The sequence below is a fragment of the Erythrolamprus reginae genome, chromosome Z (genome assembly GCF_031021105.1).
Source record: "Erythrolamprus reginae isolate rEryReg1 chromosome Z, rEryReg1.hap1, whole genome shotgun sequence".
Lineage (NCBI taxonomy): Eukaryota > Metazoa > Chordata > Lepidosauria > Squamata > Dipsadidae > Erythrolamprus > Erythrolamprus reginae.
The window spans coordinates 149308765-149326947 of NC_091963.1; the positions used below are offsets into that span (position 1 = coordinate 149308765).

At 43.2% G+C, this 18183-nt stretch overlaps 1 protein-coding gene across 1 annotated transcript in view; it reads left to right on the plus strand.

Annotated features, from left to right (window-relative positions):
• The first annotated feature begins 2623 nt into the window (after positions 1-2623).
• The window catches only part of LOC139154692 (polyunsaturated fatty acid lipoxygenase ALOX15B-like), a 42907-nt gene continuing 27347 nt past the window's right edge, over positions 2624-18183 (plus strand). The window contains exon 1 of the mRNA XM_070729578.1: positions 2624-2809. Within this exon, the coding sequence (XP_070585679.1) occupies positions 2624-2809 (186 nt within the window). The remainder of the gene's footprint in view (positions 2810-18183) is intronic.

Sequence of the window (18183 nt, forward strand, 5' to 3'; positions counted from 1 at the left end):
CAAACGCAAGGCGCTTCCACGCAGCACAATCCCTAAGCGAACCAGTACAATAGTGGAATCCGGAACCTGCCCCTGATGGATATGGATAGTTCTTCCTTTACTACCACAAAGGGAGCCGCCCCAGTTTCTGTTGCAAGGTGAATTTTGCCCTGTTTTATGACTTCCCTTTGCCACGGTCGTTACCAACACGGTCATTGAGTGAATCTGGCTTCGTCATGGTCAGAAGTCTCCAGAGGGGATGGTGTGACTCCCCATATGCTGAAACCATTGTGAAGGTGAATTGTATTTTAAAGAAATATTTTTATTAATTTTTTAACACAACATATAACAAGTGCTCAGCGATTGTGCCCACCAGCAGACAAACATTCATACCCCACCATCAAATTGGGGGTGATCCTAATATATACCATTTTAACTCAAGAGCAAAATATCTATTTACATATTATAGAGTGATTCCAACTTGTTTCTTATAGCTTGGTCTTGGATCCTACTCGCCATATATTGTGTCACCTTGTCCCATCGCCCCATCAGTTGTCGCAATTCAGTTTCATTAGTCTCTCTTACAAGAGTGTGAAGGTGAATTGGTTGCCAAGAGTCTGCATATGGATCACATTAACCAAGTCGTATGTTCTTGCAATGGTTGTAAGTCTGAAAAATGGCTGCAAGTCATGTTGAAGAGTCACTAAGAATAGAATAGGATTCTTTATTGGACAAGTGTGATTGGACACACAAGGGATTTGTCTTTGGTGCAGATGCTCTCAGTGTACATAAAAGAAAAGATACATTTGTCAAGAACTGCATAGCATATAATATAATATAATAGCATATAATATAATAATAGAATAGAATAGAATGGAATAGAATGGAATAGAATAGAATAGAATGGAATGGAATGGAATAGAATGGAATACAATGGAATAGAATAGAATTCTTTATTGGCCAAGGGTGATTGGACACACAAGGGATTTGTCTTTGGTGCAGATGCTCTCAGTGTACATAAAAGAAAAGATACATTTGTCAAGAACAGCATAGCATAGCATATAATATATAGTAGCATATAATATAATAATAGAATAGAATAGAATAGGATACAATGGAATAGAATAGAATAGAATAGAATTCTTTATTGGCCAAGGGTGATTGGACCCACAAGGAATTTGTCTTTGGTGCAGATGCTCTCAGCGTACATAAAAGAAAAAGAGACATTTGTCAAGAATCATGTGGTACAACACTTAATGATTGTCGTAGGGGTCAAATAAGCAATAAGGAAACAATCAATATTTTAAAAAATCTTAAGGATGCAAGCAACAAGCTATAGTCATACAGTCATAAGTGGGAGGAGATGATGATGGGAACTATGAGAAGATTAATAGTAGTGCAAACTTAGAAAATAGTTTGACAGTGTTTAGTGAATTGTTTGTTTAGCAGAGTGATGGTGATCAGTTGTAAGTTGAGGGTTACATCTAGTATTCCTCACCTATACATCTCTTTATTTTTCTTCAACTCTGTAGATGGATCTCTGCTGTCTTAGATGGATCTCTGCTCATCAACATCCCCTTACTCAGACGTTGATGACTCTTGATGATTCCACCATGGAGACAAGGGTTGGCCAATCTAGTTTTCCTCTAGTGGAAGCGTTGAGTTGCAAGGTTTTCCTCCAGTGAGGGGAGGAAGAATGTGAGTTATGCTAATGGGTCAAGGTTTATGGGAGGAGGAGGAGGAGAAGAAGGGGGGAGGAAGATGAAGAAGAAGGAGAAGAACAAGAACAAGAAGAACAAGAAAAAGAAGAACAACAAGAAGAAGTACTAAGGGGTATTTGATGCTTCTGACCTGGTTTTTTTACAGATGTTTCATGACCCAACGACCCAAAGAGGAGGGGGAGGAGGAAGAGGAAGAGGTGGTGGTGGTAGTGAAGGAGGAGGAGGAAAAGAAGAAGAAGGAAAGATGAAGAAGAAGAAGAAGAAGAAGAACAACAACAACAACAACAACAACCAGCAAAAACTGTGGGGTCTTTCATGTTCTCTGGAATTGGTGGTTTTCTTGCAAATGTCTCCCAAACAGGTAACTTAATCTGTTAAATCCTCAACATACAACCATACCAGAAACTCAGAGTCCTCGGCTTACCACTAGCCAAGAAGGCTGATGCTGAAGTCTGATTGGCTAAGCACGAGGCCTTTCAAGCGAGAAGTTAAAGCAATGATTGATTGGTTGTCTGGGGCGTACATAAGTGCACTGGTGTGCCTTTCGTCCCCTGTCCAATTGTCTTTCCTTTCTCTCACTTACCATATATATTTTCTTTCTATCATATATTCTCTCCTCTAAGTTCACTTTACCCTTATATATACTGTATTACTACATGTCTATTTTTCTTCCTATGTATTTGTGTATTGGACAAATGAATAAATAAAAATAAAAAAATAAAAAAAGAAGAGAAGGAGGAGGAACTGGAGAGGAGGAGGAGGAGGAGGCAGGACAGCCCATCCTGAGTTGGCTTGGAGGCATGTGGGTGTAACTCACAAGTGGAGAAGAGCCGGTTCAGAAGCAATTCGTTTCTTCTTGATCCATCCTCACCCTTCGCAGGCACATTCTCCTCCTTCTTCTCCTTCTTGATCCCGTCATCAGGATGGACCAAAGCGAATCTTCTCAGAACCGGACCGTGGAACCAGTGATCTACAAGGTCCAAGTGACTACGGGGCAAGGCCTTTTAACGGGGACTTTTGATTTGATCTCCATCGTCTTGGTGGGCACCAATGGAGAAAGCCCCAAGCAGTATCTGAACCAGTTTGGGATGACCTGCTGCCAGGGATCGGTAAGATTTGGGCTCAAGTCCCAAGAGGGAAAAAATAGGTTGGCAAATGGTACCTTAGCTCTTGGAATAGATTTGATTGATTGATTGATTTGATTTGATTTGTATGCCGCCTTCTGCTGCACGAATCCCAGCGACCAGTTAGGTCCCACAGAGTGGGTCTTCTCCGGGTTCCATCAACTAAACAATGTCGCGTGGCAGGACCCAGGGGGAGAGCCTTCTCTGTGGCGGCCCCGGCCCTTTGGAACCAACTGCCCCCAGAGATTAGAATAGCCCTCACCCTCCTTGCCTTCCGTAAGCTTCTTAAAACCCACCTCTGCCGCCAGGCAAGGGGGAACTGAGATACTCTTTCCCCCTAGGCCTTCACAATTTTATGCATGGTATGTCTGTATGTATGTTTGGTTTTATAATAAGGGTTTTTAATAGTTTTAATATTGGATTGTTTATGCTGTTTTTATTACTGCTGTTAGCCGCCCCGAGTCTACTGAGAGGGGCGGCATACAAATCCAATAAATAAGTAAGTAAGTAAGTAAGTAAGTAAGTAAGTAAGTAAGTAAGTAAGTAAGTAAGTAAGTAAGTAAGTATGCTGCTAGGACTCTAAGTGGCTCACAACAAAACTCAAACATATAGAAAGCACTAAAACCTCAAGAAAACAATTTAAAAAGAATTTAAATCCCGCAGTAAAAAAACCCCAACACACCATATATGCCATTTATGGTACATAAATCTTGATGGCACGACATTGGATCATTTGGATCCAGAGAGACAGGATAGCAGAAAGACAGAATTGGAAGGGACCTTAGAGGTCTTCTAGTCCAACCCCCTGCTTGGGCAGGAAACCCTACACTACTTTCAGATGGAGGGTTATCCAATCTCTTCTTAAAAACTTCCAGTGTTGGAGCATTCACAACTTCTGGAGGCAATCTGTTCTTGTGTCTAGTTGTCTTGGTGTGCAGTATTCCATAGCATCATTTTGAGGATGGGAGTTGAAACAGTTTGTGTCCAGGATGCGAGGGGTCAGTCAATATTTTGACGTCCCTCTTTTTGACTCGTATAGTATTTTATTTATTTATTTATTTTGTCCAATACAAATTGAAAGTTAAAGAGAATTAAAACGTGTAGTAGTAAATATCAGGGAATGGATAGAAGAAGAGATATAAGAATAGAATACATCAATGAAGAGTAGAGGAAGGATATATGGATGGGAGAAAATATATATAAAATATAGGATACAGGTCCTCAATGGAAGAATACAGGTCCTCAGTGGAAGGCAGGTTGGCAGCCATTGTTTTTTCTGCAGTTCTGATTCTCCTCTGAAGTCTGTGTCGGTCCTGTTGGGTTGCAGCACCAAACCAGACAGTTATAGAGGTGCAGATGACAGACTCAACGATTCCTCTGTAGAACTGGATCAGCAGCTCTTTGGGCAGTTTGAGCTTCCTATGTTGGAGAAGAAAGAACATTCTTTGTTGTGCTTTTTTGATGAGGTTTTTGATGTTAGGTGACCATTTTAGGTCTTGAACTCCGACAGAACCTAGAAATTGGAAGGTCTCTACTGTTGATTTTGGATTGTCTAGTATTGTAAGAGGTGGAAGGATGGGAGGGTTTCCCCTAAAGACTACCACCATTTATTTATTTATTTATTTATTTTATTTATTTATTTTATCCAATACACAATGAGGGTTTTAGTGGGTATATATCTATATGCACATAGTAAATTACATGATGAAGGTTATAGAGGAGATACTCATAGTAAAATATATCTAAGAAAGAATAGAAAAGAAGATATAGTAATAGAATATATCAATGAAAGAATAGAAGAAGAGATATAGGAATAGAAGAAAGGTAGAGGAGATATAGGAGAGCAATAGGACAGGGGACGGAAGGCACTCTAGTGCACTTGTACTCGCCCCTTACTGACCTCTTAGAAATCTGGATAGGTCAACCGTGGATAATCTAAGGGTAAAGTGTTGGGGGTTTGGGGATGACATTTCTACGGTTTTGAGTGTGTTCAGTTCTAGATTGTTCTGGTCGCACCACGAGCCTAGTTGTTCAGCCTCCCATTTGTGTGTGCATTCATCGTTGTCTTCAATGAGTAAGATCACTGTTGTATCGTCTGCAAACTTCAGTAGTTTAACAGATGGATCGTTTGAGATGCAGTCATTGGTTTATAGAGAGAAGTGGTGAGAGTACACAGCTTTGGGGGGCCCCTGTGCTAATTGTACACGTATCTGATGTGATTCTTCGTAGCTTCACCTGCTGCTTCCTAGAAGGAAGGAAGCTTGTGATCCACTTACAAGTGTGTTCAGGTATTGCTAGCTGTTTTAGCTTAGTTAAAAGAATATCTGGTATGATGGTATTGAATGTTCTGTGTACTTTTGGTGCCTCTTGAGAGGAGTCTTCGGAAAGGGGCGGCATACAAATCTAATAAATTATTATTATTATTATTATTATTATTATTATTATTATTATTATTTTTGTTGTTGTTGTTGTAAGCATGGGAGGGTGTGGGCACTGCGATAGTGGCTCACCAATATTGCAATTTTTGGCATGACAGCTCTAGTGCTGTTTGTGTCAGCCCATGCCTGCTGTTAATTTGTTGATTGTATCTTTAACTGCAACCTGTTGCTTGTATCCTTAAGATTTCTGTTGATATTGATTGTTTCCTGATTGCTTATTTGACCCCTATGACAATCATTTAGTGTTGTGCCTCATGATTTGTGACAAATGCATCTTTTTCTTTTATGTACACTGAGAGCATCTGCACCAAGACAAATTCCCGGTGTGTCCAATCACACTTGGCCAATAAAGAATTCTATTCTATTCTGTTCTGTTCTGTTCTATTCTATTCTATTCTTGACAAATGTATCTTTTCTTTTATGTACACTGAGAGCATAGGCACCAAAGACAAATTTCCGGTGTGTCCTATCACACTTGGCCAATAAAGAATTCTATTATATGTATGTATGTATGTATGTATGTATGTATGTATGTATGTATGTATGTATGTATGTATGGATGGATTGTAATTTTTGGTGATTATTCAACTCTCTGAGCCTGTGTTTAAGTAAAATTGTCCCTCTGAGCATGCATGGAAGCGAAATTGTGTAAGGGGACACACAAATGTAGTGCGAGTGTGCGCGTGCACGAAATGTTAGAATAGAATAGAATAGAATTCTCTGCCCTTCAGTTGCCCAAACAACCTCGTCGGTTGCAATAATAGAGTTATCACTAGTAAGTGATGGACAGCTGATCTGCCTTCCATCGGGATGACATGAGTGGATGTCGAATCAATACCTAGAAATTGGAAACACCTCGAATGACGTTGTGTAAATTGATACTAAACTCTGATAAGAGGGAGGTGTGTGTGTGTGTGTGTGTGTGTATGGTAAATTGTTGACTCACAAACCCACCCAAAATAACTAACTCCGGATGGGGTTTTCATTGTTGGTCCAAAGAATAGTTGGCCAGGAGAGGCTGGCTTACCTGCCCTCTTTCTTTAATTCTACTCTAATTATTCTACTCTTCGGGAAAAGTGAGGTGGGACGCTTAGTTGGATTGATGGTGTGTGTGTGTGTGAGTGTGTGTGTGTGTGTGTGTGTGTGTGTATAGCTTAACTCATATAATCTGGTCTTGGAATCCACTCAGCAAAGTACTGTAGTTCATTGAAGGGCTTCTGGTTAAGCTTCATGGCTTCATCCTGAATTTGAAGGGTCTTAAATGATTTAGAACAGGGCTGGTGGTTCTAAGACTTGTGGACCGTAACTCCCAGAATTCCTCAGCCAGCGCCTTCCCTTCCTTTCCTCTCTCCTGTTTCCCGTCTCCTTCTCCCCATCTCTTCTCCTTCTCCTCCATCCCTTCTCCTTCTCCTCCATCCCTTCTTCTCCCTTTTCTTTTTCCTCCTCCTCTCCTCCTCCTCCATCCTTCCTCTCCTTCTCCTCTTCCTCCTCCATCTCTTCTCCTTTTCCTCCATCCGTACCTCCTTTTCTCTTCTTCCTCCATCTCTTCTCCTTCACCCCTTCTCCTCTCCTTTTCTCCTCCACCCCTTCTCCTCTTCCTCCATTCATACCTCTTCTTCTCATAAGAACCTAAGAAGAGCCCTGCTGAATCAGGCCAAAGCCCATAGAGTCCAGCATTCTGCGTCACACGGTGGCCCACCAATTGTCCATGGGGATGTTGAGCAGAAAGAGAAGGCAAAACCTCTCTTTCCCCTGACCCCCAACAAATGGTATTCAAGGAACTCCCGCCTGCCTCAACCAACATAGAAGCGGCACTTGGACATCCATTTCAATAACCACCGATACTCTTGGAATCTATGAATCTGTCTAAACCTGCCTTGAAGCTCCCCAGGCTGACAGCTGTCACGACCTCTTCTGGAAGGGAATTCCATAAACCAACAACCCTCTGGGTGAAGAAATAAAAGAAAGAAAGTGTAGTCCATCTTAGGACGATGCAGGCTTTCCAATGACTGGACAGGACAAAGAGTTGATCCCTTCTTAAAGCAGAAGTTTACATGGCTCTACCTGAGTTCGGCGTAGACTTCAAAGGCCAAGGTGGCAACCACAGACTTGATGTAGTTATGAAGGGGTGGGAAGGGTGGGGTCTCCCTAGGGGGCAGGGTCTGCACTTGATGTGGTTTATATCTTGGGATAGTGATGATGCAGACCTGGAACTGGGGGTTGTTGTCATTAGTCATTCACCATGAATGGATTAACAGAATCACAGACTTCAAAGGGACCTTGGAGGACCACTGAGGCTGAAAACCCTACACTAGGGATGGTGGATCTTTTTATTCCCCTCAGGTGCTGAAAGCGAGTGAGCGAGCAACCCCCTCCCCCATCTTCCAGTGGGCCTGGTAGGCCTGTTTTTTGCCCTCCTCAGGCACCAGAGGGTATCCTGGAGCATGGGAAGGGTGAAAGAAGCCCTCTGGAGGCCCTCTGGGGGCCAGAAACAGCCTATTTCCCAACTTCCGATGAACCCAGTAAGCCTTCCCCAGGCACCATCGGCTTTATTGGAGCCTGGGGATGGCAAAAACAGCTTCCCCTGCCTCCCTGGAGGCCCTCTGGAGGCCAGAAACAGCCCATTTCCCAGTTTTCAGTGGGCCCAGTAGGCCTGTTTTTCACCCTCTCTAGGCACAAGAGGCCTTCTTGAAGCCTGGGGAGGTCAACAATGGCCTTCCCTACCCCACTTGGAGGCCCTCCGGAGGCCAAAAATGCTATTGAGTGTGGTTTCGACCAGTTTATATGTGTATATTTTTTATTTTTCTTACCTAAGTGTAGGACTTTGCTTTTCTCAGCGTTAAATTTCCTTTTATTAGATAGGGCCCAATGTTCACAAGGATGTCAGATCAATATCTAAAAATTGGAAACGCCCCGAGTAACATTATGTCAATTGATATTAAACTCTGATAAAATGGGAGTGTCTCTCTCTCTGTGTGTGGTAAATAGTTGACTCACAAGCCTACCAAAAAATTCATTCCGGATGGAGTTTTTGGTCAAGTGATCGACAGGAGAACACGAGACTCTGTCCACGGAACAGATCCATTTGTCGAGCAACCGTCTCATAACCACGTCTGTGTGACCAACTCAAGTCAATTTTGGGTAGGATCTGGGCGTTGCTGTGGGGTTGGTGTTCCCCTCAGATACCATAGCTCAGATCATAAAGAGACTGTAGAGGTTGTGTGGACGTGACCGAGGTGTGATTTCGTCTCAGAGATTTCATCCTCTTGTGGTCTTGTGGGAGTTGGCCTGTGCTCAAGGCTGGGATTTTTTTTGACTCCTGCGTTACAGGTCCATGTTCCGCCTGGTTGGCCAGGGCCTCACGTGTCTTGAGAGATAATATGGGTTGGGTCCACATGGTGGTGAAAGCTCCTTGAAGGGAGCAACACATTTCTTTTTTCTTTTTTTGGAAAGAAGTGGCTGTCCACCCTTCCCTCAAGACTCCATTTTTGCTTCTATCAGACTTTCTTTCCAGTCTAATCTTTGGGTAAGTTTATGGAGAAACTAGAAGGCCTACATCCTCAAAGATCCCTTGAGGAGGCAGAAGATGTAACTGGCGTTCGTGAACCGTGACTAATAACAACAGCAGCAGCAACAACAATAACAAAGAACACAATACATTGGACTTCACAATTGTGGAAAAGAAAAAAGTGTGGATCATTGATGTTGCCATACCACGCGACAGTCAAATTGATGAAAAACAACAAGAAACACTTAGCCGATATCAGGATCTTCAAATCGAACTACAAATCGAAATCATGATCTGTCACTTGCAAAAGGCCACCATACTTGGATCTACACGCACAATACATCACACAGTCCTAGACACCTGGGAAGTGTTCGACTTGTGAATGTGCAACTCCTTAGCATCAGGGCATTTTAATATAAGACAACTGGCAGTTGGAATCAAGTTCTTTTCAGGCGGGAAGGGGGAGTAGAATGTCTAAACTCCCAGCCTGCAGGCTGGATGAGTGACATGCTGGCCACAACCATGCCTGGTTTAGTGAAGGGGTAGCTTCAGAGCTTGTTAATATAAGACAACTGGCAGTTGGACCAGGTTCTTTTCAGGTGGGGAGGGGGAGTAGAACATCTAACACCAGAGCGTGTAAATTAATATAATACTGTATAAAAAAATATACTAGTGATCTGATATTTTCTTAGCGAGCACTTAAAAGCCAAGAGGAACATCCCAAGTTTCAATTTTGTAAGCTTTATGGTTCTGGAGATTTCATGATGTGAGTAGTATTTGTCATTCTTATATTTATTTATTTATTTTATTTATTCATTTGTCCAATACACAAATACATAGGAAGAAAATAGACATGTGGTAATATATATAAGGGTAAAAGTGAACTTAGAGGAGAGGATATATGAAAGGAAGAGAATATATAAGATAGGTGAAAGAAAGGAAGACAATTGGACAGGGGACGAAAGGCACACCAGTGCACTTATGTACACCCCTTACTGGCCTCTTAGGAATCTGGAGAGGTCAATCGTGGAGAGTCTAAGGGAGAAATGTTGGGGGTTAGGGGTTGACACAATTGAGTCCGGTAATGAGTTCCACGCTTCGATAACTCGATTGTTGAAATCATATTTTTTTACAGTCAAGTTTGGAGCGGTTTGTATTAAGTTTGAATCTGTTGCGTGCTCTTGTATTGTTGCGGTTGAAGCTGAAGTAGTCATTGACTGGTTAAATTGGATTACAGTGATCCCCCGCTCGTTGCGAGGGTTCCGTTCCAGGACCCCCCGCAACGAGCGGGTTTTCGCGATGTAGCGCTGCGGAAGTAAAAACACCATCTGCGCATGTGCAGATGGTGTTTTTACTTCCGCAGCGCTAGCGAGGAGCCGAAGATTGGGGGCGGCACGGCTGTTTTAAAACGTCGCCGCCGGCATGGGGGGCTTCCTAGCAGCCCCCCAAACCCGGGTTGGGGGTCCGGGGGGTGCTGGCAAGCCCCCCATGCCGGTGGCGACGTTTTAAAACAGCCGCGCCGCCCCCAATCTTCGGCTCCTCGCTAGCGGGCAGGCAGGCGGCGGACAAGCCGTTCGCTGGCGCTCGCTCTCGCCGCTTTGGAGCTGAGTCCTGAAGCGAATTCGCTTCAGGACTCAGCTCCAAAGCGGCGAGAATGAACGGTGTGGGCGGGCGAAGGGCGTGCGGCAGCGAGGAGTTTGCATGGGTGGTGGGGAAACTCCTTGCTGATGCCCGCTGCTCGCCCTCCCGCCAGCAAGAGGGGGAAGACCCAGGGAAGCCGCCCAGCAGCTGATCTGCCGGGCGCCATCTACGCATGCGTGCCCATAGAAAAAAGGGCACGCATGCGCAGATGGTGTTTTGACTTCCGGGTTGAAAAATCGCAAATTACCCTGTTCGCAATGGTTGGGGACGCAATAACCGGGGTATTACTGTATATTGCTTAAATTGGATTATAGGCTTAAGGAGCTCAGCCTAATTGTTATGGGATAGTAATCATCCTTGTTTTCTGCTTTGCCTTCTGAACCACCCACAGCCAGAAGCTTGTGACAGCCAAATCCATCCATCAATCAATAAGACAGAATAAACACTGTGTGTGTCCCAGCTTATGACTTGACGGTGATTTCCAGTTGAAGGCAAATCAGATTTTGGATCCCTAGCTCTCATCCTCAGGTTTCTCCTGCAATGGATCCACCAGACGTCGACTGGGGACTCACTTGTCTTGGAGAACCTTCTGAGATCTGGTGATCTGGGCATCGCGTTAGTACAACTTTCAAGAGTTTGAGCTCCAGTAGTTTGAGGGTGATCTGGGTATTTTATTCAGAGATCAGTTTGATCTTATTTTTATATTTATTTATTATTGTCAAATACCTATTGGTAGTATACAAAGATATAACAATGTTTATATACATGATACTAGTAAGAGAGAAACATTAGGACAGGGGACGGAAGGCACGCTGGTGCACTTATACACGCCCCTTACTGACCTCTTAAGAATTTGATGAGATCAACAGTGAGTAGTCTAAGGGTAAAGTTTTGGAGGTTAGGTGATGATACTAGAGTCCAGTAGTGTGTTCCAGGCATTAACTACTCGGTTGCCGAAGTCCTATTTTCTACAGTCGAGTTTGGAGCGGTTTACTAACTGTTATGTGCTCAGGCATTGTTGTGGTTGAAGCTGAAGTAGTCAATAACAGGAAGGACATTGCAGCAGATGATTTCATGGGCTATGCTTAGGTCGTGTTTACGGTGACATAGTTCTAAGCTTTCTAAGCCTAGGATTTCATGTCTGGTTGCGTAGGGTATTGTGTTGCGAATGGAGGAGTGGAGGGCTCTTCTAGTAAAGTATCTCTGGACGCATGAATCCCAGCGGCCGATAAGGTCCCACAGAGTTGGCCTTCTCCGGGTCCCGTCGACTAAACAATGTCGTCTGGCAGGCCCCAGGGGAAGAGCCTTCTCTGTGGTGGCCCCAGCCCTCTGGAATCAACTCCCCCCGGAGATTAGAACTGCTCCCACCCTCCTTGTCTTCTGTAAACTACTCAAGTTCCACCTATACCGCCAGGCATGGGGGATTTGAGACACCTTTCCCCCAGGCTTATTGTAATTTATGTTTGGTATGTATGTGTTGTCTGGTTTTTAATTATGATAGGGTTTTTAGTTTTTTAATATTAGATTTGTGCCATTATAATATTGTTTTTATCGTTGTTGTGAGCCGCCCGAGTCTTCGGAGAGGGGCGGCATACAAATCTAATAAATTATTATTATTATTATTATTATTATTATTATTATTATTATTAATATCTGAAATGCAGTGTTCGTTCCAGCCAGATGAGCTGTATTCAAGGATTGGTCTGGTAAAAGTTTTGTATGCTCTGGTTACTAGTGTGAGATTTCTGGTGAAGAAGCTACGGAGGATTAGGTTAACAACTCTTGAAGCCTTTTTGGTGATGTTGTTGCAGTGGGCTTTGACACTTTGGTCATCCAACAGGAGTATTTCAAGGTCTTTTACGGTGTGAGTGTTGTCTGTAAGGTCTTGTTTATCTAGTTTGTATTTGATGCTTGGATTCTTTCTGCCATGCTAGTAGGGGATGGGATCTCTGGTAGTTTGAGGGCGGTCCACCTGTTAAGGATAGCCATCGCAATGTGATCTCCTCTCGGCTAGCTTGGGGAAGCACATCAAGGTCCCTCTTGGGTCACAAATGTCAGTAGGAGGTGGAATTCAGTTGAGCTGTCACCAGGAAGGTCTTTGTTCTCCAGGGCTTCCTTTGATGTGAATCGACCTGAAAGGAGTCCAGAGGAAGGCAGAGGAAATACCTAAGAACACCTGGATGGGAGAACCGAGGACAGAGAGAACGGCTTGGCTTGGCTTCCCTCCCTCTAGAGATGTTGGAGCAGAGCCTGGGAACAGGCCAGAAAGCCAAGTATTCCTGGAAAATAAGTCACCGTCCTAGAATGTCAGCTCAGAAGGAGCCACAAGATTTAAACGCAATTTCCAAACTATGCCGGAGGTGGCAGCCCAACACCTTCTTGAAAAATTCCAGAGATTTCCAAAACCACAAGTTGCTGAGGTTTTGTAACTCGGGATATTGAATTTTTTTTTAAGGACTAACAAGTAGCTGATAGCTATCTCCATTATTTCTGGTCTTTGTGACCCACCACCTGGGCCAAGGGTAGGCAAAATTGGCTCTCCTGTGACTTGTGGACCTCCCAGAATTCCTGAGCCACTCATACTAGCTGGGGAATTCTGGGAGTATTTATTTATCTATCTATCTATCTATCTATCTATCTATCTATCTATCTATCTATCTATCAATCAGTTGTATCTATCTATCTATCTATCTATCTATCTATCTATCTATCTATCTATCTATCTATCTATCTATCTATCTATCTATCTATCTATCTATCTATCAGTTGTATCTATCTATCTATCTATCTATCTATCTATCTATCTATCTATCTATCTATCTATCTATCTACCTACCTACCTACCTACCTACCTACCTACCTACCTACCTATCTATCTATCTATCTATCTATCTATCTATCTATCTATCTATCTATCTATTAGATTTGTATGACGCCCCTCTCTGTAGACTCGGGGCAGCTAACAACAATAATAAAACAACATATAACAAATCTAATACTTAAAATAACTTAAAACCCTTATTGTAAAACCAAACATACATACATGCAAACAAACATACCATGCATAAATTGTAAAGGCCTAGGGGGAAGGAATATCTCAATTCCTCCATGCCTGACGATAGAGGTGGGTTTTAAGGAGCTTACGAAAGGTGAGGAGGGTGGGGGCAATTCTGATCTCTGGGGGGAGCTGGTTCCAGAGGGTCAGGGCCGCCACAGAGAAGGCTCTTCCCCTGTGTCCCGTCAGATGACATTATTTAGTTGACGGGACCCGGAGAAGGCTAACTCTGTGGGACCTAACTGGTCGCTGGGATTCATGCAGCAGAAGGCGGTCCCGGAGATAATCTGGTCCAATGCCATGAAGGGCTTTATAGGTCATAACCAACACTTTGAATTGCGACCGAAAACTGATCGGCAACCAATGCAGACTTCGGAGTGTTGGTGTAACATGGGCATATTTAGGAAAGCCCATGATTGCTCTCACAGCTGCATTCTGCATGATCTGAAGTTTCTGAACACTTTTCAAAGGTAGCCCCAGTTGAAGTCCACATGTCACAGGAGGGCCAACTTTGCCTACCCCTGACCTAGGCAATAATTGTTGGAACTATCTTCACTGTGGCCTTCCTATAGGTTTCACACAACACGACAACTGTGTTGGTAGAAGAGAATATTTGTAGCTCGGGGTTGAACTGTGGGGTCCGTGGCGGTCTCTCAGCTTGGGTGGCTTTCTTGCAGATGTTTCATGATCCAGCTAGGGGATATAATCAGTGCCTATGAGGGAGTGGAAGAAGGAGAAGGAGAAGGAGAAGAAGATTATTATTATTATTATTATTATTATTATTATTATTATTATTATTATTATTACTATTATTATTATTATGTCAGTGCAACACAGCAAACGAGATCACTATGCTGGATTTCGTATTTCATCACCAGTCGGGCGCTTCCCACGCACCTAGGACTGCGTGATGTAGCGGCAAATTATGTTTGCCGATCCCAGTAAAGTGGCCTATTGCAATTGACAGATGGAGATTTTGTCAATTCCGATGGTTTTCAAATGTCCGCTGAGATCCTTTGACCCTGCGCCCAGCATGCCAAGGACCACTGGGACCACTTTCACTGGCTTATGCCAGAGTCTTTGCAGCTCGATTTTTAGATCTTCGTATTTCACTAATTTCTCTAGCTGCTTCTCCTCAATTCTGCTATCTCCTGGGATTGCGATGTTGATGATCCATTATTATTATTATTGTTGTTATTATTATTATTTTGAATATTTTTTTAATTAATTTTTCTTTATGACAAACAAGACAAACAACATTTAACATGTAAAGTAACTACCATTGCTCCACTAACATAGAAGTCTTATTAATACAGAAAAAAAGACTAATTGTGATTTAGATCAATACAGAAAAATAACTCATAATATACTACTATAATATCACATCTACTTCGCTATTTCCATTTTAACGTTGTAATTAAAATAATTGGAGTAATATACTACTGTAATTTAACATCTACTTCTGTCTTTCCATTTTAACAATATAATTAAAATAATTAAAATAAATTAATAAAACAAAAAACCTTATCCTTAAAATTTCTTAATATGCTACTATACTATAACATCTACTTCAGATGTTTCATGACCCAACTAGGGAGCATCATCAGTACTGTACTAGAAATGAGTGTGGTTTATGAAAAGGAAGAGGAGGAGGAGGACTATATAGTCTGTAGTGTCTCTCTGAGCTTAGTTCTTTTCCTATAGACATTCCATGACCCAACTAGGGAACATCACTGGTGTTAGAAGGGAATGGGTTTTGCTCTTTGTTTATATGCATATGGTTTCCCCCTGTCAGCATAGGTGGGAATGTTATTTATTCCTTGGTAGTTCCCTGATCAGGCTCCTGTTTACTAAGGGATGGTAGAAGACAATGATGGTTTACTGGGAGACAGTGAGACTAGCCTAAACCAAGTTCCCAAAAGCTAGACAATTCCTGGAAGCTTGGCCTCGAAACAAACCAGTCGCCAACTGGCACAGAGAAATAAACAACGTCTACACACCATTGAAAAGGGAGACTCCAAAAGCCAAAAAGGAAATTTAAAAAAATAATAATAATACAAACCCCTCCTTGCCAGCCGTCGAAACCCAGATGAGCTGAGATTAACACCAGATTAACACTGACTAGACCAACAAGAAGCAAATAATATCCCAATTAAGGAAGCAGGAACTACCAAACAATCAAACAATCAACCAAAGTCTAATGAAGGAACCACAAAAGAACACTCCCTCTAATGGTGACATGGGTAAGCCATTAGTTTATAAACAGAGAGCAAAACCCATTCCTGTCTAGCACTGATGTTGTTACCTAGTCGGGTCATGAAACATCTGCAAGGAAACAACCAAGGTCACTAGCATGAAAGACCCCTCAGCAGTTCTTCTCCTTCATCTTCTTCTTCCTCTTCTTTTTCCTCTTCTTCTTCTTCTTCTTCTCCTCCTCCTCCTCCTCCTCCTCCTCCTTCTTCCTCTTCCTCTTCCTCTTCCTTTTCTTCCTCTTCCTCTTCTTCCTCTTCCTCTTGCTCTTGGTCTTGCTCTTCCTCTTCTTCTTCTACTTCTTCTTCTTCTTCTTCTTCTTCTTCTTCTTCTTCTTCTTCTTCCTCCTCATCTTCTCCCTCTTCCTTTTCTTCTTCTTTGTCTTCCTCTCCTCTTCCCCCTCCCCTCCTCCTTTTCCTCTTCATCTTCTTTGTGTTCTTCCTCTTCCTCTTATTTCTCCCCCTCCTCTTCCCCTTCCTCTTCTTCCTCGTTGTCCTCCTCATCATCTCCCTTCCTTCTAGCACTGATGACATTACATAGTTTGGCCACGAAACGCGTGAAAGAAAATAACCAAGGTCAGAGAGCACCAAAGACTCTACAATAATGTAAGAACCTAAGAACCTAAGAAGAGCTCTGCTGAATCAGGCCAAAGCCCACCGAGTCCAGCATTCTGTGTCCCACAGTGGCCCCCCAATTGTCCATGGGGATCTTGAGCAGAAAGAGAATGCAAGACCCTCCCTTTCCCCTGACCCCCAACAAATGGGACCCAAGGGAACCCTGCCTGCCTCAACCAACATAGAGGCGGCACATGGACATCCGTTTCAATCACCACCTCTGATACACTTGGCATCCATGAATCTGTCTAATCCTGCCTTGAAGCTCTCCAGGCTGACAGCTGTCATGACCTCTTCTGGAAGGGAATCCCATCAACCAATGACCCTCTGGGTGAAGAAATATTTCCCTTTATTTGTCCTCACTTTCTTACCTGTGAGCTTTAGGGAGGGCCCCCTCTTCCTAGTATTGTGGGATAGAGAAAATAATTTTTCTCTATCCACCTTTTCTAACCCATGCATGATTTTATACACTTCGGTCAAGTTGTGTGTCTCTTTTCCTTTTTCCTTTTCTGAGCCTTCTCCTTTGCACCAGCCTGTCGTCCTCCTGGGCCGTGTCTTTCAAGTCCCTGGACCTGACCGCCCTGTACGGTAACATGGCAGAGATATTGATCTCCTGGGTGCAGCCGAAGCTTCAAAGTCGAAGCGGAGTTTGCATCAATTAACTCATCCCCCAAGATTTCCACAGGTTGAAGCGTGCCTCCTTCGGCGTGGGAGTTCGCCCCAATTTGAGAAGCGCAAGGCCACCAAAACACAGACAGAACAGGTTGCTCTTTGCACAGGCAGAGCCTTCTCATCAGCAGCCTCCAAGGAAGTCCAATGTCAAGCCGGTGCAGAAGTTGGAGATAATGGCTTATAAGAACCTAAGAACCTAAGAAGAGCCCTGATGAATCAGGCCAAAGCCCATCGAGCCCAGCATTCTGTGTCCCACAGTGGCCCACCAATTGTCCATGGGGAAAGACCCTCCCTTTCCCTTGACCCCCAACAAATGGTACTCAAGGGAACCCTGCCTGCCTCAACCAACATAGAGGCGGCACATGGACAGCCTTCTCTGTGGCAGCCCCGACCCTCTGGAATCAACTCCCCCCAGAGATTAGAATTGCCCCCACCCTCCTCGCCTTTCGTAAGCTGCTTAAAACTCACCTCTGTCGTCAGGCATGGGGGAACTGAGACATTCTTTCCCCCTAAGCCTTTATAATTTATGCATGGTATGTTTGTTTGTATGGATGTATGTTTAGTTTTATAATAAGGGCATTTTAGTTGTTTTTAGTATTGGATTTGCATGATGTTTTTTATTACGGTTGTTAGCCGCCCCAAGTCTATGGAGAGGGGCGGCATACAAATCCAATAAATAAATGAATGAATGAATGAATGAATGAATGAATGAATAAATAAATAAATAAATAAATCCGTTTCAATAACCATCTATGATACACTTGGCCTCCGTGAATCTGTCTAATCCTGTCTTGAAGCTATCGAGGCTGACAGCTGTCACAATCTCTTCTGGAAGGGAATTCCATCAACCAAGGACCCTCTGGGTGAAGAAATATTTCCCTTTATTTGTCCTCCCTTTCTCACCTGTGAGCTTTAGGGAATTCCCCCTCGTCTTAGGACTGTGTGATAGAGAAGATAATTTTCTCTATCCACCTTTTCTATCCCAAGCATGATTTTATACACAGATCAAGTCACCCCTTCAACGCCGTCTTTCAAGGCTGAAGAGACCAAGGCGTTGCAAGCTGGTTTCATAAGGGAGGGGCTCCATTTCCTTGATCATTCTTGTTGCCCTTTTTTGCACCTTTTCTAGTCTTCGAGTGCCCCCCCCCCACTGTCCTAGAGTGTTAGAAACATAGAAACAT